At 48.9% G+C, this 20130-nt stretch overlaps 1 protein-coding gene across 1 annotated transcript in view; it reads left to right on the top strand.

Moving 5' to 3' along the window:
• The window catches only part of PCP4 (Purkinje cell protein 4), a 60574-nt gene that overhangs the window by 11794 nt on the left and 28650 nt on the right, over positions 1-20130 (top strand). The window contains exon 2 of the mRNA XM_060640490.2: positions 15283-15334. Within this exon, the coding sequence (XP_060496473.1) occupies positions 15283-15334 (52 nt within the window). The remainder of the gene's footprint in view (positions 1-15282; positions 15335-20130) is intronic.

Here is a 20130-nt window from a genome sequence, read left to right as displayed (position 1 = left end):
TCTATATATATTTATATATAGATAATATTTATAGATAGATAGATAGATTCTTTTCTTCCCTCACTGAGAGGAGGTTTTCAGAATGGCCCATGCCTGACCACGGATGCAAGTGGCTTGAGGGCCTTCCCTCTGAAGGAGACGGACCACTGAGGCTGGCTCTAAGGAAGCCCACCTAGCCGCATGCTGGCATAAGAAATCAGATGATTTCTGACCTGACCCTGCAGGTCTGCTGCGAGGTGGGAGTACTAAAACTGATTAAAAAGCACTTGGAAAGCATATGCTTTTCAAAGACCGTATAAATGCTAAACGATGACCCCAATATGAAAAACTCCCCGCATTCCGATTCCAAACGTCTTTGCCAAGGGTGGGTTGTTGACTCCGATGAATGTCTCGGGTGGCCTGCTCCGGCCCTCATGGCTTCTTCCCCGGGGCGGGGGGGGGGGGCATGTCAAGGGACATGGAGAGCAGGTGCATGAGGCTTATTCAATTAAAGAAACATTTCGTGCTTGGGAAGTAAAGGGTTTTCATCGGAGCAGGATCCAGGGTCAGTATGTGCAGATACGAAGCCACGCGGTGGCCCAAGCTTCAGCCATTCCCATCAGCCCTGTCCCAGGAGCGCGACCGCGACGTAAATTACAGCTGAGTTGGTTTTCCAGCAGACTACGTGGGTCTGGATTTTGTAGGGGTTTAAAAATGAGAGAGGGAGCGAATGCCCACCATGAAGGAGGCAGGGCGTGAGGCTGAGTTGGGAGGCGGTACTTGCTGGTGGGCATGTGTGCATTCTGTTTCCAGCGGGGAGATTGCTAGAATTTTCACCTCCCCGGGGCGCAGCTGATCAAATAGCCCTGGACAGCTTCATCCGGTCTTCTAATCCGTCTCAATTCGCTCCTCGGGCCGTGACAGCTGATTTATGACCAGGCAGTCCCGTTTCTTCCAGAAGTATACAACCTCAGACTTGTACGGGTTCTGAAGCTATTTTCGTTTTAGTTGAGTGGGGGAGAAAAGCTGGCTGCTTCTTTATTACCAAAAAAGAGAGTCTCCGGCTTCTGAAGCCTCAAGCCCCCCCTCCCCCCACGCCTCCCTCCACCCCGGGAGAAGCGCGCTGAGGAGGACCTGGTGCCAGGTTAGTATCTGCGTTTTATCTCAAGGAGTCAGCGCACGACACTGGGCTTCAGCCTCCATGGGAGGAACGCACGGAGAGGAGTCTGCGAAACTAGTTAAATGTGTGAAAAAGAAATCAGGACACCTGGACAGAGGGAATTACTGAGCCAGAGCCGTCTGGGCTGTCCCCAAGCCCCGTTGTCACGGGTGTGGGAAAGGCGTCTGCAGGTGCGGTGTCAGAGTGGCCTGAACACCGACCGCGTGGTGGTTCCCAGGGTGGCCGGCAACCTTGTGACGTGCGTTCACCCCAACCGTCCCCTGAAACCGTCCGGCATTTTCACCCACGGAATTTTGTGTGATGTGGGTGGACGTCTACAATCAGGAGGGTCAGGAAGCACCCTCGATGCCTACTCTGCCACCAGATGGGTCGAGGCACAGAATGCCGGTACCGTTGAGGGCAGGGGCGCCATCAGAGGCAGACCTCCCATCCTCCAAGGCGGTGGTGTCCCCCGTAGATGCGCAAACTGCGGCGGTAGGGGTGCCGTCTGTCTGCGTCCGAGCCCCGTCCCCTTCCACTCAGCGGCTGCCAATCCTCGGCCGTGTCACTAAACCTCTCGCTCAGGGTCTCCGGCCGTGCATCCATCAACTGGGAATGACCGTCCCCCCGCTTCAGAGGGTTGTGGCAACCCAAGTGTCACGCTGTTGCTTTGCAGAGACAGAGCGGCCGTCTTGGTGGGAAAAAGGGAAGAGTCGTGGCCAAACTGGGAAGCCTGACCTTTCAGTCAGCCCTAACTGCGGCCTCTCTTGGCCAACCGTGGACGTGGCTTAGGCTCTTTCCTGCTCTGATGAGGAAGTTGAGCGCAGCGGGGAATCACGACCGGCTCAACCACGGCGGAGCCATGTGGCCGTGGTGGGTGACCGTTCGGTGCCCGGGGTGGCTGGCCGGTTAGAGTCTCCTGCCCACGGTGGCTCCTTCATTCTGCGGTCTCTGGCCACGCTTTGGCCTTCGTTTGATGATGCCCAGCACCGCGTTCTACTAGCTGTCCCGGGGAAAGGAGGCAGGAATGAAGTCCTGGTGTTACGGCTGAAAGCAAAGCAAAGAGGTCTTTCTCTGTGGCCTCTGTGATCTGGGGATACGTGGACTCTGGCCTCATGGCAGCTTCTCTGGCCTTTGAAATATAAAAGTGCCCTAAAAATAACACGACTATGGGGGGACCGGCAGCCTTCGTGTTTTCACAGTGGTATGGTAGAGGTTTCATTTAGTTCTAGAAAAATGACGATCCTTGTTGTTTTCTCCCCCTCATCATCTGTGTCAGGTCGATGCGTCCTTTACTGAGTTAGTTTGTGGGCACATCTCTGTTTCTGCCTTTATATTCATCTTTTATTGACAGTGTTGTACCTTTCTTCTTTCTCCCGGCATTGGGCTGGCCGGCCATAGCTCCCGGGATGGGATGGGGAGAGAAAGCCAGTCTCTTCTGTCCTTTTCTGCTCCGCGTGGATCTGGTATCTTCTGTGCACACTGTGAGAAACCATGAGCGTTTGGGTACCCGTGTCTTTGTCTGAGAGCCTACCGTTGTCCTTTGTGTCAGTCACGGCAGTGGCCGTAGGAAGCATCTGCCCTTTCTGCCGACAACCTGCATCTCGAGCATATTCTGAGGAACCAGCCCCACTTTAGGAGGGCAGAGAAGGGAGTGGGGCAGACGGAGAGGCATTCCTCTGGGTGTCGTTCAGACGTGGAAGGTGGATGATGACCTCCACATTCACGGGCCATTCTGGCCCCTTGCGGACCCATGGGGTCAGTGGAGGGGGCTGGGGATCGGCTCACGCTTCCTTTCCAACCTGAGCCATGCAGGGACTCTGCAGACGGGTCGCTGCACACACGCTGCCCCAGGGCCACTCAGTTCTCCCCACTCTCTTCGGTCACCGCCCTACCCTCCTCCCGCATCTTCTCTTCCTAGAAAAAATACAAGCTGTCATTTGTATCAGCGCACAAAACACATCCACCTGGGAATAGAGGTCCAGGAAGCTTCGACTGAAATTAATATTAGCTAACAGGTAGAGGCTACATCCTTTATGAAAAAAAAATAATCACAAATCCTAATATTCTCTCTTTAGATTCTCATGATAGCCATATGAGCTATAGGTTTAATTTAATTTAATAATTTAATTTAATTTAATTTAATTTAATTTAATTTAAATTTAATCCTTCATGGAGAAGAAACGGAGCCAAGATGTGAGGAATGAAATCAGTTGTGCAGGGTCATTTGGCCACTTGTGGGAGCTGGGGCTTCTCCTGGTCCTCAAACTGCTGAGCCCAATGTGCCTTTAGTTCCCTAGCTTGTTGCAAATTGAACAAAACAGAAAGGAAAGAGGCAGACTTCTTTTGGAGCCTGGTTTCCCATTATGTTGCCATCTGATTCCTTTCAGGGACCAGACCCATGCACTGAGACCATTTTTATCACATGTAATTCTCATGGCCTGATGAAGTGGGGATAGTGTTGTCCTGGCTTTTTAGAAGCAGAAACTGAGGCCCAGAGAAGTCAAGTGACCTGCACAGGGTCACACAGCTGCTAAGTGGCAGGGCTGGCTGAGAGAGTCTGGACAGTCTGAGTCCAGGATTGCAGGACACGTTCCTTCCTTTCCTTTCCTTCCTCCCTTCCTTCCTTCCTTCCTTCCTTCCTTTCTCTCTCTCTCTCTTGCTCTCTTTCTTTCTTTTCTTCCTTCTTTCTTCCTTCCTTCTTCTTTCTTTCTTTCTTTCTTTCTTTCTTTCTTTCTTTCTTTCCTCCCTCCCTCCCTCCCTCCCTCCTTTCTTTCTTTCTTTCTTTCTTTCTTTCTTTCTTTCTTTCTTTCTTTCCATTTATTTATTGGGTCATGTTTACTAAGGTATAACTTTCATCTAGTAAAAGTTATCTTTTTAGTTGCATCCTTGTTGAGTTTTGACATGAGTGCTGTCTTATAATTGAGATATCGACTATTTTGCCGCCCCATAAAGTTCTTTGTGTGCCTTTAGAGTCTGCGCCTTCCTCTATCCTTAGCTCCAGAACCTACATTCTTCAGCATCACACCTTAAATAACAATTTCCCCATTTATGATGCAAGCTATTCACACAGTCTCGAGCAGCACATGACACATAGGCTTGTACAGGTGCTTGATAACTGGTAGCCGGAGCATTAGAAAGGTAGGAAAATGATCAAGAGAGTGAGGACAGTCCCGGTTCTCGTAAATCACGCCCGCGTCTCAAGCTGCAGAGACGACATCTGGTGATAGAGGAGTCCTTGCCCCTGCATAGCTGCTGCAGCCCCAGTCTATAAATGGGTTTCCGTCCTGCTCCTTAAATGGACACTGCCACCTGCTCACGGGGCCTCTTCAAGCCCATCTGGGAGAGAGGGCTAGGGAGGCTGCCTTCCCACACAGCAAAGAAGAAAGTGCCTCAGGGCCGCCTCAGGTCCCCGCGGCGGTCACTTTGCTCTGCCCATACCTCCTTCCCCCCATCCCTGCTGGTGGCTGGGAAACCCAGGGCTCTGAGCCAGACAACTGGTTTTAGGAGGACACGTATCTTCCTTCTGGCCCAGAGTCAGCATCCTCCCTCCATGTGGTTGGGGGTTCAGGAGAGAATTCAGCCCATGCCTACAGAATTGCACACCCCAAGGAGAGGGGGTTCCCCAAGTGGTACAGAAGGAGGACACCCTCCTTTGTGCTCTGGGCACCGGAGCCCGGGGCGTCCTTGGTCTCCTCTGTGACTACAGTTCTGGGGCATCCCGGGTAAGGCCAGCGGCAGACCTTTCTTTTGGGTGCATCTAGTTTTCTGCCCAAGTGGAGAAATCTGGGCTTTCCCATGGGCTTAGACAACAGAACTGTATTGTCCCACAGTCCTGGAAGCTGAAGTCCAAGGGCAAGGCATCAGAAGATTGGCTCCTTCTGAGGCTGTGAGTCAGAATCTGCCCCAGGCTCTCTCCTTGGCTTACAGGTGACCATCTGGTCTTTGCATCTTCCCCCTATGCATGTCTGTGTCCACATTTCCCATTTTTCAAAAATTGTGAATGTTTATTTATTTTGAGAGAGAGAGAGAGAGAAGAGTGAGAGTGAGCGTAAGTGGGGCAGGGGCAGAGAGAGAGGGAGACACAGAATCTGAAGCAGGCTCCAGGTTCCGAGCTGTCAGCACAGAGCCCGACGCGGGGCTCGAACTCACGAACCCTGAGATCATGACCTGAGCCAAAGTCGGATGCTTAACCGACTGAGCCACCCATGCACCCCCACATTTCCCCTTTTTATAAAGCCCTCAGTCATATTGAATTAGGGCCCATCCTAAGGACCTCATTGGAACTTGATTAGCTCTGTAAGAACCTGGGCTCCTAATAAGGTCACTTTCTGAGGTACTAGAGGTTAATACTCAATTTGGGGGGCACACAGTTCAACAAATAACACTGCAAACACTGTGGTGAATTCCACCCAATTTCAAGGAGCATTCAGAACATTCCATGCCCCTTATTTTCAAAGAGAATTGACAGCCACACAGTCTTATGCCTCTTTTTGAGCTTTGCTGAATAAACAAAGCAAAGTGATTTTATTGGCATATTTGAGATACGTGGATTTGACAATTTAGAGACGTTTACTATAAATGAACTTAATAGGACATGAGCTCATCCATGATGAACTCACAAGATACATCGTTAAATATACAAAATTAGAGTCTTCCACTTAGAAGCCACTAGATAGCAATTGTTCTCAAAGTTCTAGCAAATACCAGGTATGAAATTGCATGTGTGGCGTGTGGCCATTTTTATAAAACCGAGACTATATTTGTGCGTGTCCACACAGAAAAAAAAGATGGGAAGGAAATATTCTGGAACATTTCATGAAATGGGAACAAAGATTTACCCTGATGAGTTGGGTTATATGCAGTTTTATGCTTTCCTCTTTGTACATTTATTTTCCGAAACGTTCAAATAGATAACAGTGTTATTTGAAGAGGAAATTGGCACAGGGAAGGTTCTTAAGGGGGGAAAATACTAATTTAAAAATGTGGCTGTAGGACAAAGTATAAAGTGCATTTCAATAAGACAAACCACGCACAAATTCCTAAAAATGAGGGTCCTTTTGTAAATGTTCTGCCTAACCCACAGCAGTGCTAATTATTTCTATTACCATAAAGGTCAGGATGAAAATGCTAGGGGCAGAATATAGCATCTGGGGTGGAATTTTGGCCTTTGTGTCTTTCCTGGGGGAGAGCGGGCACACAGAAGGGGCTGAAAAATTACGGGGGTTACTTCACTTGTCTTTGAAGATCCCATCGCTTTTTTTTTTCTTTTTTTTTTTTTTGGCCAGCCATTTTTTTTTTTTTAAACCCTTCCAGCCGAAGTTCTCTTTTGACATTCGTTCCTATACCTTTAGGGACTAAATTAGTAGAGTTTCTAATGCTCCATTTTCAGAATGTTACTAGGAGAATTGTAGGCGATTTAAAATATCAGTGGCAAGAAATTAAATCCATTCTGTCCTTATCACCTAATGTTGGCATAAAAGTCACTTCTGCTCTTCAGACAAATTCGGGGACTTTGATTTGGAGGAGGCTTCTAATGACGTGGCTTTGATGTTCCCAAGAAGCCATTCAATGATCGTAGCAGCCCCAAGCAATCATCAACTACTTTCTGGCCGACCAGCCCATTTCACTGTGCCGGGGCCATGGATTTTGCTCCACTGTTCATTTAAAGTCTGATATTTCATCCAAGAGACTCATGAACCTCTGTCAATAAAATGTTAACTATCATTCCATGGAGGGGCGCCTGGGTGGCTCCGTCGGTTAAGCTCCCGACTTCAGCTCAGGTCATGATCTCGAGGTCAACGGGTTCGAGCCCCGTGTCGGGCTCTGTGCTGACAGCTCAGAGCCTGGAGCCTGTTTCAGATTCTGTGTCTCCCTCTCTCTCTCTGCCCTTCCCCAGCTTGCTCTCTCTCTCTCTCTCTTTCTCAAAGATAAATAAACATTAAAAAATTTGTTTTAAATAAAAAAAATTAAAATAAATTTTAAAAAGCTGTAGCAACATGCCTTTTTGTTTCTTTATAAACACGGTGACTGAGAGAAAACACAGAGAAAGTGCTGGGAAGGGTGCACTGAGGTCTGTGGGGTCGGTCCCCATCTTGATGTCTCTCCAGTGTAGGGCATGGATTCTGAGAACCTGTCCGAAACGCCAAGGTCCCCGTGTGCAGCCCACACCACAGGCAGACAGATTTGCGTTTTTCTTCCTACTTGGGAGCCATCTAAGGAGCCGCTCATCACGATGTTACCATTTCAGGCACACTAGAAACCCTGAAACCATTGGAAATATGAATATCGACAACAGCAAGACAGCACCAAGGAGAAAAATTACTCAGGAGAAAACGCATCCCCAGGGGATAGATGGTGTTAAGTCGCACCTGCTAACGAGAGCTTCCGAGGCAGCATGGGAATGGGATGGGTTTTTCTTTCCTTCTTTTGCCAAATCTCTACAACTAGTTGGCAGACAGAAGCCAAGAGAGGCCAGATGATGGGAAGAGACAGCAACGTGCTTTAAAAAAAAATGCCTTCAAACAAGTACTTTGCCTTCTCTTGATGTAGAGATGCCATCCAGTTGATATCACCGAGTTACGCCCACTGTGGCCCGCGCTGTCGTTGATGGACAGGGAGAGCACGCCTACTCACTGCCAGGTCCCGACTTGTGGCCGGCAGGAGCCAGAGTCGTGATCTTTCCCTCTCAGAGGCAGGGACAGAGACTCCAGTAAGGGATGTCCCCAGGGATGCCCGGCCGGTTGGGGTGCCGTGACTCACACTGAGCAAAATATGGAAAACCCCCCTCGACTCCACTCACTTCTGTGTGAATCGTGGTCCCTCACCTGCGCCCCCGGCCTTAGTCCCCTTGAGTCAGGCTCTTACCCCAGTTCGTTGAGATGACTGGTGTATTCTCTGTCTGTCCCGCCAGGTGGTGGGCCAAACAAAGTCAGACACTGTGTCCCCTTGTCCTGGGGACCTTCAGGGCCCAGCCTAGCACCTGGCTCACCGGAGAAAGTAAACAGTCCAGGAACTCGAGTCTCTCCCCCAGGTTGAGTCCAGGCCTCTGTCTGACGCCGAATCTGCACACTTCACTGCAGATGGCTTTGCATATCGGTGAACGTGCCTCATTGACAATCCGCTTGTCAATGAATCTTTTATTTCTTAGCCTGGGAGGGACCAAAGCCCTTTAGCTGGCGTATTTTGCTTTTGCAACAGCAGCGAGAGGCTGGAGTCAGGATCGTGTACAACCAGTTTCACTTCTTTCCCAATGGCTTGATAATAGGACTGAGAAGTCACGTCTTTGGGAGCCGGAGGCTGCTGTGGACCTCGTTCCAAGAGGGTTTTGTCTTTTCTCCAGTGTTGCCAAAGCAAATGCACGCACAGAAATCTTTCCAATATTTGGTGGCAAGATAGATGAGTCCCTTGGGGAGACTGAGGAAGAAGGGGTGGAGAGTGGCTGGGACCCTGGGGATGGCCTGGGACACATACTTGAGAAGGCTCTTTATTCCCCAAGCCTGGGGCGGGGTGGGGGTGGGGGGCTCTGGAAAGGGCGACCCTCTAGTCAAATCAAATCTCACTAAACCAAATATCAAGCCAATGCAGATGCAATACAGATTTAGCCACTTACATGTACAAGGGTAGCTTCAGAAAATATTCTCGGACTATCGTTTGGACCCTAAATTTAACCTGCTAAAAATTCATTTCACATTTCCTTCTCTTCAAACTTCTGGAATGAAAATTAAATGTCTTGTAACAGGAACCCGTGTTTCATCCTGTAACTGAAACTGTGTGTTCTGGTTGAATGATTTTCTAAGTAGACGTAATCTGTCCGGTGTTCTGAGTTTGCACTGATGAAGAGGGAGGTTCTGGAAATTCAGTCTCATCTACGACACAGGAGAGTAACATACCAATTTTATAGGTATCCACGGCAAAGTGTTCTTTGTGTTCTGGAAATTGTATAATAAAAACTCACACCGTGACGGCCTGAGCTCATAACCTACAGTTGTGGCCCAGGAGAAAGCTAAGAATGGAAGTTTTCAAAGACTGTAATAGAATAATTTTCTAAATCCTTGAAATGACTTAACTTCTTGAATCTTTTACTTACTTTGGGGAAACGTGTGACCAGTGCCTGGGGGAGGCGCACAGAGCCTGAGGCCAAGGGAAGTATCAGTCTTACGGGCGGCCCTGTCTTTATGTGCAATGTTGATGTGTGTCCAAACTTTTTATACTCCTTTTGATTTTCTAAAATATTGCCTTAAAGTGTTGTCTTTTTTTTTTAAAGCTCTCTTGGGGTGTTGACAAATAAAACTGTAACATGCTTACAGAGTACAATGTAATGAATGGATTGGTATATGCTCACATTGTGAAAGATTCCCACCTTTGGGGTAACCAACGACCACAAATCTCACCTCACATGTTTACCTTTGGTTTTTGGCGGGAACCCTTAGGTTTTACTCTTTTAGCAAATTTCGATTCTACAACACAATGTTATCAATGGTTACCATGTTATACGTTAGATCCTCAGACTTTGTTCATCTTAAAACTGCAAGTTTGTACCTTTTTAGCAACCTCCCCCTATTCGCGCCCCCCAGCCCCTGGCAACCCCCTTCTACTCTGTTTCTATGAATTTGTCTTCCTCTCTCCCTCCTTCCTTCCTCCTTCCTTCCTTCTTTTCCTTCCTTCTTTTCCTTCCTTCCTTCCTTCCTTCCTTCTTTTCCTTCCCTCTTTCCTCCTTCCCTCTCTCTCTCTCTTCTCTTTCTCTCTCTCCATTTCTTTCCTTCCATCCTTCCTTCCTTCCTTCCTTTTTTCCTTCTTTTGTTCCTCCTTCCCTCTCTCTCTCTTCTCTCTCATTCTCCATTTCTTTCCTTCCATCCTTCCTTCCTTCCTTTTTTCCTTCTTTTGTTCCTCCTTCCCTCTCTCTCTCTTCTCTTTCTCTCTCTCCATTTCTTTCCTTCCTTCCTTCCTTCCTTCTTTCCTTCCTTCCTTCCTTCTTTCTTTCCTTCCTTCCCTCTCTCTTTCTCTCTCTTCTCTTTCTCTCTCTCCATTTCTTTCCTTCCATCCTTCCTTCCTTCCTTCCTTCCTTCCTTCCTTCCTTTTTTCCTTCTTTTGTTCCTCCTTCCCTCTCTCTCTCTCTTCTCTTTCTCTCTCTCCATTTCTTTCCTTCCTTCCTTCCTTCCTTCCTTCCTTCCTTCCTTCCTTCTTTCCTTCCTTCCCTTTCTCTTTCTCTCTCTTCTCTTTCTCTCTCTCCATTTCTTTCCTTCTATCCTTCCTTCCTTCTTTCTTTCCTTCCTTCCCTCTCTCTTTCTCTCTCTTCTCTTTCTCTCTCTCCATTTCTTTCCTTCCATCCTTCCTTCCTTCCTTCCTTCCTTTTTTCCTTCTTTTGTTCCTCCTTCCCTCTCTCTCTTCTCTTTCTCTCTCTCCATTTCTTTCCTTCCATCCTTCCTTCCTTCTTTCTTTCCTTCCTTCCCTCTCTCTTCTCTTTCTCTCCATTTCTTTCCTTCCTTTCTTCCTTCCTCCTTTCCTCCCTCCTGTCTTTCTCCCTCTCTCTTTCTCTCTCCCTCTCTCTCCCTTTCCTTCCTTCCTTGCCCCCTCTCTCTCCCCCTTTCTTCTTTCTTTCTTTCTTTCTTTCTTTCTTTCTTTCTTTCTTTCCCCTTTCCCACATATAAGTGTTTATATAATTGTTTGCCTTAATTAATGACTTTTTTGGTGCCCCTTACATTTTGTGTCTGATGCGAATGCCTCACTCACATTACCCAATGGTGGCTACTCCAAGAACACCAAGATTTTGTAGTCGATCTCACAAGGAAGGATAGAGGACGGAGGAGTAATGCAGTCACTCGTTCTCAAAGGAAGGGTGATTTTACCATGAGCATGCAATAAGGTTGCTTCTGGGTCTATGTGTGAAGGTTGGGGCACCTCCCCCTTTCCTACTGCAGCTGGCACCATTAGGACATGGGTATTAGTGATGTGTGCACATGCCTAGATGCGACCTACATGTGATCAGATGTACCTCAGTCTCCAGTCTAAGCTCAAAGTACAAGAAAAAATGGATCCAAAGCCACCTATTTACTGGAAAGTAGTCGTGGCCAATTCTGCTAGTGGAGTATCTCATATGAAGGGATTGTCCGTGAGTTTGCAACTTGGTTGAAAGAGTCAGCCAGACAAATGTACGTGCTGAGTCAGACACCGCTCAGATGTCACTTCAGGCTCTGTTGGTGAGGATCCCGTGGGTGGCCGGCTCAGCGCGGGCTCCACAGGCTTCAGGGAGGTGTGAGGTGACAGCACGCAGCTCCGGCCATGCCAGGAGTCTCCACCTCTGAATCTCCCGTTCTGGGGCTTCCTCCCAGTCCCCTGGCAGATTCCAGCTTTGAGACATCGCCCAGTCTAGAAGAACCAGGAACTGACACTTGGTGGCGTGGGTCTGGACTGGCGAGGGACAAGAGCTGGTGGCTCACTGGCTTACCTTTCCTCCCCTGGGTCCGCTGTGTCACACAGCTCTCAGAGGGGCAAGGTCAGGGTCAGGCGCACCTGGATGGCCGGCTTATGATGGGTCTGCCTTCTCTCCTTCCTTCCTCTCTAACAAAGGGTATTGCAGATGCCATTTGCCTCAGGCTCTGCTTTCTGGGAAACCAAATGAAGACAGATTCTTTGTTATTTCCCTGCAGCCCTTGGCGCAGTGGGACTGTCAGAAAAATTCCTTCAAAATTTATACCTTGAAGTACCAATCCTGCCTTTTTTATGGGTACATGGCATGTACTAGATTTTCAGAAGAAACTATCACACACCCAGTCTTCATTTAGGCTCCTTTTAATTGGGACTTTATTAAATTCTGACATGCTAGCTTTTTATTAGTTAACATCCCTGGGGAAGGACACTTCCCCTCTGAGACCCTGGTGAGTTGCTTGGCAAGTGTGTGAGGGTTGAGGACAGTCCTCTCTGGCACTGGTTCTGCCTCATTCCCTCCCATCTTCTCCCTGCTTCTCTGCAGATTCTGCAGCGGTCGTGCCGACCAGCAGCCTGTACTGGAGAAGGTTCCTTAGATGGCTATTTAGCGTTTCCTTTTGTTTTTTTCAATTTTTTAAATGTTTATTCATTTTTGAGAGTCAGAGAGTGAGTGGGGAAGGGGCAGAGAGAGAGGGAGACACAGAATCCGAAGCAGGCTCCAGTCTCTGAGCCGTCGGCACAGAGCCTGACACGGGGCTCGAACCCACAAACCAGGAGATCATGACCTGAGCCGGATACAGACGCTCAACCGACTGAGCCACCCAGGCGCCCCGGCTCTTTAGCATTTCCTAATGGTGAAATGAGGGCAATATAGGGAGGTAGTTTTCAGGAAAATGCGTCTGTGTTCTCATAAGCTGAGTAGTTGTCTCATTGGTGATCATAAAGGCAAATTCAGTGGAAGCTTTCTCACACGAGACCCTCTGTCCCTTCAAGAGGTCTTGGGGACGATGACAGAGACACTGTCTTGATACGTTGGAAGAGAGAATGCCATTGTGTCTGAGGAGATGAGCACAGAGCTGGCTTGAGCGGCAGGGATGCTGATTTCGGATGGCCGAGCAGGGAAGGGTCTGTTATTCTTCAGACACTTAGGAGGGCGTGGAAGAAGGTTCTGGGTCTGTGGTGGGACAAGATGTGGTGGACGGTCCCCGACGGGAGTGTTTTATGAATGTGAAGTTGTTAGGGTGGCGGTGGGGGTGGGGGGAGGCTGGAGTGGGCCGGGAGGGGACCTGAATGAGAGCATCTGTGCCAAAGGCCGTGACAAGGGGCGGACAGCAAGAACCATGGCGATAAAGCAGTCGGGTGTGATGACCGCCGTAGACCCCCAGAATGGGAGAGCTCTTGGGTTGTTCTCCGCTGCTCTCAGCCTTCCCCGAGAAATGCTGCAAGGTCTCAGAGAATTTTGAAAAGAGATCCTCCCGGTGAATAGTTCTTTTTTGTCAGGATCATTTTCTGATCATCTCTCGTGACGCCCATCAGTTTCACCTTGCCTCCATCATAGAAGACCTGACACTAAACCCTTTTCTTAGAGATCCTGAAAAAATGAACTCCTTTTCTCCCCTGTGCACCTCTCATGTCGGATCTCCTCGGGTTTCTACAATGTGACCTTTGATGGAACGAAGTATTCGTGACATTTGAAAGGTGTCAGTGTTGAAGGTTTTTAAAGACAGCGAGGGTTGACTGTGCGTCTATTCTGCATCTGTATGCCATTTAGTTCGACTTTATTCAGCTCTCCAACCCTGTCCTTTTATTCCCTGAGAGTCGCTTTTTCCCCCTGACCCCTCCCTGGGTTACGCGGGGAGGGATGGAAGGCGCAAACACTGGAGTAGTTCAGTCGCCAACAGCTGACGCGGAGCCAGCTGGATCCTCCGCATGGGCGGTCCGATTCCCTCCAGGACAGCCACCTCACCGCCTTGAGGTTGAAAAGGGGACTTCAAAACAAGCGCAGGCGACGAGAAAGGGGCCTTTTACTGGTAAATCCACTGTATTGAAGAAATGTGTAATTTATTTAAATGGAGATGATGCACGCTCTTGGTTGACTGTTCAGCCGATGATGCCGTGGCGTCATCGCCCTGCACGGCACGGGCCCTACTCGAAGTGTGTCGAAGAAGAGTGGATGTCTGGTTAAGCAGTGTAGCCTTTCTCCCTAAGAACACACCGGCAGCTCTAGCATTCTGAAAACTCAAGGTGTTCTACGTTAGACATGAAGACGGGGCCCACGCGTATATAGTCTTTCCAACTTGGCCATTCCTTCCACCTCCTGCCACAGAGAAGTGGTTTACCTTCCCAGAACGGGACAGAGCACCCCTGAACTGGGTGGGCAATTTGCACTTCACATTGGCCGGGATAGGGTGTGTGGCGGGCTGGGCGAGCCCCGGGACACTTGGCTTTGTCACATTCTCCTGAGTAACCATCTGCGCGGGGCATCAGGAGTCCGTAGGGATGGTTCACTTGGTTTACGTGAGTCTTTATCATTCACCCGATTTATTTACACTAATTAGGACCCGAAAGCAAGATTTTTCCGGATGATCCCTCCACTGTTAATCAAGGGTGGACGAAGGATCTGGGAATTTTTTATGACAACATTGAACGCTAATGGGAGCTGATAATTATTTTCATGACACTGTTTTTAGGCTGGAGTCCTAGACCCAAATATAAATTTTGAGGATATCCTTATCCCTCAGTGAGAGTCATCTGTAGTGGTTTTCTCCTTGTTTAGCTCTCCGCCTCTCTCTCTTTCCAGGATCCTATCTGAATAGTTAGTAACAATGACAATTCCTGGAAGACGCTAACCTCTAGGCATGGAAATTCTGTCTGTAGTTTTAATGTACTACCTACTAGCTCCTGACCTTGGACAAATCAGGCTCCCTTCCTGGCTTCATTTTCTTCACCCGAAACTTAGAAACTTTATCATCTTTTCGATCTTGTTCGACCTGAAGCACATTTTCTGATAATGACCAGAAAATTGGATTGACACAATGCTTCTCTCTCCACGGCCTAGAACAACTCTGAGCATGATGTTAAAGACAGTAGTTGGATAAGCTCTGAAGAAACATGTTTGTATGTTGACATGTGTAGTGCATTTCCCATGGCTCCCCAGACCTCACAGCCGGAGAATCTTGCCCAGCGACCCAAGACTAACCGTAAGAGGCCAGCCTGGTAAAATGAAAGTGCACAGGGTAGGCTTAAACAAGGACGGAAAGGTGTCTCAACAGTAGGAGAAGCTGACTAAACATAGTAATTTTTTAGTTGATTAACATTTTTCTTTAACAGTAAGACCCTGGACATTGTGATTAGAATGACAACGGCCATCGCTGGCAAAAACGACAATTCTCATCTTCTTGACGGTTGGCACAAAGTCTTGGCCGTCCTCCTCATATTCCAGATGAGGTTTTCGTCAGTCGACAACAGCTTCCCATCTGGTGCTCCTTGGATGTGGGTCGTGGGGGGCGGGGGGGGGGGGTCAGTCTGTGCAACTTGAACAGATCCTTCCTGGGGTTGACCCTTTCCTGGTCTCATGAGCACCACGTTTTAACCATCTGAGCTAAAGTAACACAGAATGTGATATAATGCAACAGATATTTGCAGCACCAGAAGAGATGAAAAATAATCCTGAATACATCTGATAACAATTCCTCTCTCTTTTTTTATGCCTTTAGCGACAAGGCACTGGGGCAACCAATGGAAAAGACAAGACGTCTGGCGAAAATGGTAAGCCAACGTGCGTAGTCTAGACATTTACTTTCGCCACCTCTGCGGCCTCGTGCACGCGGCGCGCGTGGGTAATAACGCCTCGTATCCAAACCGGCTTACCAGCCGTGTTTGTGCTTCGGGTTAGAGCGGATCCGAGCAACCCACGGCGTGCGCCATGGTCCGGTTGTTGCAAAGAAAACCAAGCTATAGCTACACGCGGTGATAAGAAAACGGTTTCCTTCCCAGAGGAGGACTCCCGTTTTGGGCGACGTGATAATTACAATGCAAATATAGTTCTGTGCTTTCTTCATTAGGGCTGGTGACAATCGTCGGAGTTGTTGTGAGGGTAGAATGAGATCACGTGACATAAGCGCTCGGAAAGCTGTGAAGCGCTCAGCTCCGGGCGGGAGGCTCTGCAGCCTGCCTCGCGGCCCAGCCCCCCTCCCCCCTCCCCCTTCCGCTTCCCCCTCCCCCTCCCCCCCCTGGACTTAGGACGCAGAGCTCCGCGCTGGCCCCAGGGAGGTCTGGATCCCGGAGGGTCGTGCGTGTGCGGCAGAGGCCAAAGCGCGTGCACGCCGGGCTGCCGTCCCCAGCGGGCCTGGATCTGCAGGAGCGATCGTCACGCACGGGGTCTGAGGTTTGGAGGGGGCGCACCGGGTGCGAGCCGCCCCCCCCCCCCCCCCCCCAGCTTTAGCGGGTGAAGGGAAGGACGCATGCTAACGAGGACCAGAGTGCCCCCCCCCCCTCCCCCCGTGAGGTGGGGTTCCAGGTGTCGTCACTTTGTGTCGATGACCAAATGAACTCACGTTTCTGGAACGCGGGTCCCGCCTCCTGCCGGACCGGGTCTGTGCCGGTGCCCGCTCCTCTGGGGGTTGGGGGGGGGACGGTGCCCCTCTCAGTACCGGCTGCAGAAACTCCCAGCCGGCCTTCAGGGGCCTCTGCCCGAGTCTGCGCTGGGGCCCGAGCGAGACCCAGGTGCCGGAACGTTCGTCCCTCGGCGCGGCAAGGTCAGTGGGCCGGCCCCGGGGTGAAAGGGCATTATGTGGATGGGGAGAGGGGTTGGTGGCCAAGCGTGCCCTGATCGCAGCTGGGGGGCCCGTGTGACGCGGGGGGTGGGCCGCTGGCGGCGGGAGGGGAGCTGTGCAGACCCGGGAAGGGGGCGGCCCCCTCTCCCCGGTTGGTGGCACGGTGGCCGCCATCCCTTCCCGGACCCCACCGCCCGGCGATCCCGGGTCTGGAAGACCACGGAGAGCTGTCGTTTTTGTTGGTTTTGTCCGTCGACGGTTCCCATGGGAGAAACTAAAAGGGGGAAGATCGTTTTAAAAAAGGTTTAGGTCCTAGTTCAGTAAAAATAAAGCGATAAACCCCTGACATGTTCACGCAAGTCGCATTTTAAAATAGAGAGTAATTGCATTCTCCAAAACAGAAAAAACTATTTAGTGAAAGAGTGGCAATGTTTTCCATTTTTGCAAACCTCTTTAATGTCTGACTTAATAGAAGCCAGCTGCCTCCGCGTTCCATCCGGCGACGTCGGGTCACGTGGCCGCAGGAAAATTCCACTGTGCCCTCGTGAGAGAACTCGGTTTAACAAAGCATTATTGTATTAGTATTTATAACAAATAATTCTGATGTGAGCGCTTCCTCAGAGGAGGGCAGCACCCCCAGGGCGCCTGGTCCACACCGTGAGAGCTACTGTGGCTCCTGTGTCAGCCGCGAGGAGCCGGGAGTCTGCAGGGAAGGCAGAGTCAGGGCCCAAGGGGGGCCCAGTCCCTCCTGGTCACTGTCTCTGCCCCGTGGCTCCACGCTGGCATCAGACCCATAGGCGCTGGGAAGCATGCGGACACGCTCGGTGCTTTGCACCCAAGAGAACTGTCAGCTGTTACAGAAGACACGACTTCCTGCCACTGTTCTTTTAAAAGTAATTAATTTTATTTTGGGAGGGGTGGGGTGCAGAGAGAAAGGGAGAGAGAGATTTTTATTTTAGTGTTTTATTGATTTATTTTGAAAGAGACAGAGAGTGAGCAGGGGAGGGGCAGAGAGAGAGGGAGAGAGAGAATCCCAAGCAGGCTCCTTGCTGCCAGCACAGAGCCCGGGGCAGGGCTCGAACTCCCGAACTAACAAGATCATGACCTGAGCTGAAACCGAGAGTCTGATACTCAACTGAGCCACCCAGGCGCCCAAGGGAGAGAGAGTCTTAAGCAGACTCCACACTCAGCGTGGAGCCCAACGTGGGGCTCAGTCCCCCCACCCCAGGATTATGACCTGAGTTGAAATCAAGAGTCTAACAGTCAGTTGACTGAGCCACCCAGGCACCCCATCTAAGGTTCCATTCTGAGGCATGTAATTTCTTTCAGCCAAAACCTGATCCCTTCTGGTGAAAACTAAATGTGTCTTTTCTGGAGGTATGAAAATTAGTGGAAAGAAAAATGCGAGACGCTGTGGATAAAGCTTTCCTTTATAGAATTCTAGATATTAGAGGACATTCACTTCCGAGTAAGAAATGGGATGTTTAGAATTAGACATTCCTCAATAATTGTAGAACAAAGTGCTGTATGAATTCAAATTATTAACGTGTTGCACCTTAATTTCAGACAAAACTGCTCATGCATGATATATGCACACGGTATTTTATCCTAATATTAAATTTGTGCTTTGCCTCTAAAAATGAACCAAGACAAAAGTCAGGAACAACCCGGTGGTGAGTGGGGTGAAGCCTTCTGGAAGAGGTCTAAAAGACATTTTCCTAAAAATCTAAGACGCTTAGTTCTTAAATTTCTTGATTTTCTTAAATTTATAGTATGAGAATGTCATCTTGGAATTTGTTTTAAACTAATATTACATTCCATTGAAATTCAAATTATTTTACTCTGTCATCACAGGAGTGAGATCTTTTGTCTGAATGTATATTTCCTATTAACACAAATGAAGGTGCCCACATATGTTGAAGGAACAGGGACCCACCAAGATGTTCCGAGAAGTGGGCAGTAGTTAAACACAAAAGGATCATCCCCAGATTTCATTATTGTCCCCAAGTGTTCTCATTGCAACTATTATAAACGTACTTTAGGCCTTCATTTTACCACTTAAAGCCAAACAGACTGTAGGCGTGAGGTGTGAGGGCCTCCACATTCTTGGTCAGATCGCCAGATCACAGAAGACACAAGTCAGACGTGTTAAAACTCCAGAGGGATCCAGATTGTCGGCTCTGCTGGAATTTTGTGACATTAAATATTATCTCAATTATCTCCAGGGACTCTGGATTCTTGGTATCCCAAGATTATTTTTACTGCTGGTGTTGTTGCTGTGGATGTGAAAAAGGACGTTTATCCACATTACATTCAGAATGCCCCTGAATTCTTCCTCAGTCTCTGGGATGCCAACCTCTGGGCACACAACCCAGCAAATTCGAATGTTTTCCATCACATCTGACAGGTTTTTCAGAAATTTTAGGGTTATATATTTTTTTTTATTTTTTAGCGTTTATTATTTACTTTTGAGAGAGCGAGAGAGAGACAGAACGTGAGCAGGGGTGGGGCAGAGAGAGGGAGACACAGAATCCGAAGCAGGCTCCAGGCTCCGAGCTGTCAGCACAGAGCCTGACATGGGACTCGAACCCATGAGATCATGACCTAGGTCAAAGTCGGACACTTGATTGACTGAGCCACCCAGGCGCCCTGAGGGGTATATTTTTTAGTTAAAAAATGAATTCGTTAGGATCTTGCTAGTTCTGGGGCGCCTGGGTTATTACATGTCCGACGTCAGCTCATGTCATGATCTCACGGTTCGCCAGTTCGAGCCCCGCATCAGGTTCTCTGCTGTCAGCTCAGAGCCTGCTTCAGATCCTCTGTCCCTCTCACTCTCTGGCCCTCCCCCACTTGCACGTGAGGCTGTGCTCTCTCTCTCGAAAATAAATAAACATTTAAAAAGTGTTCGAAAAAAGGGGTCTTGTTAGTTCAGAGATATTCATTCCTATATGAACGAACTACCTGCATTGGCTGATTAGTTTGGGCCGAGAACTTCATTTATCCCTTGACGCAGCGTTCTTCCTGGAGGGACACAATAATTCCCGGGCTGTGGTAATCTCACACACGTTTACAAATAGAGACACAAACCATCTGACTTCAGAGTATTCACCTCCAATCAGTAGTTTGGACACAAGCAAAAGGTATTTTTCAAGTCAGTAGTTTTCCTCAATGCCTTAATCTATATCTTGATACTTGTCATCGGAGGGATTCCAAGAGTTAAAGTTTTTATTGACATAGAAAAGTAGAAAAATACTGGAAGGAGCGTGGCCTCTGGGAGGCCTCCAGTCTGAAGGAAAGATTTACGAATAATAAACCTCTGGCAGAGCTTATGTTCAGAGCCTGGAGGCTTACCCCAGCTAAATTGAATTTCTAAAACTGGGATGGATTTCTCCTGATTTGGTGAGCTGTGATACATTTGTTTCCAGAAAGTTCTGTCTTTGGAGGTGGAGGGCATGAGTGCACCTGACTGGAGGAAAGTCTCCCCTCCTATCCAGGCTCTGGGTAGATGTCCAGAAGGAAGGTATTATTCTGCATCACTTGTACCACCTGTGGGGCTCACAGCAGTTGTAATTTCTTTGAGGTGTGAGTGCCCGTGCCAAGATCTCAGGCGCCATGCTTGAGTAGGTGAGCCCCTTCTTTGGGAAAGGGGTTGTGGCTTGAGAAACTTCTAGTAGGTGTGGGGATATGCTAGGACCACATAGCGTTCAGTTTGCTTTGATATGATTCTATGATCGCTAACAATGAATGAGATCAAATGTTGTACTGGGTGCTCTCTTCTCGTTTTTTTTT

Source organism: Panthera onca, chromosome C2 (genome assembly GCF_046562875.1).
Source record: "Panthera onca isolate mPanOnc1 chromosome C2, mPanOnc1 haplotype 2, whole genome shotgun sequence".
Taxonomy (NCBI): Eukaryota; Metazoa; Chordata; class Mammalia; order Carnivora; family Felidae; genus Panthera; species Panthera onca.
This window is presented reverse-complemented; position numbering and strand designations above follow the sequence as displayed.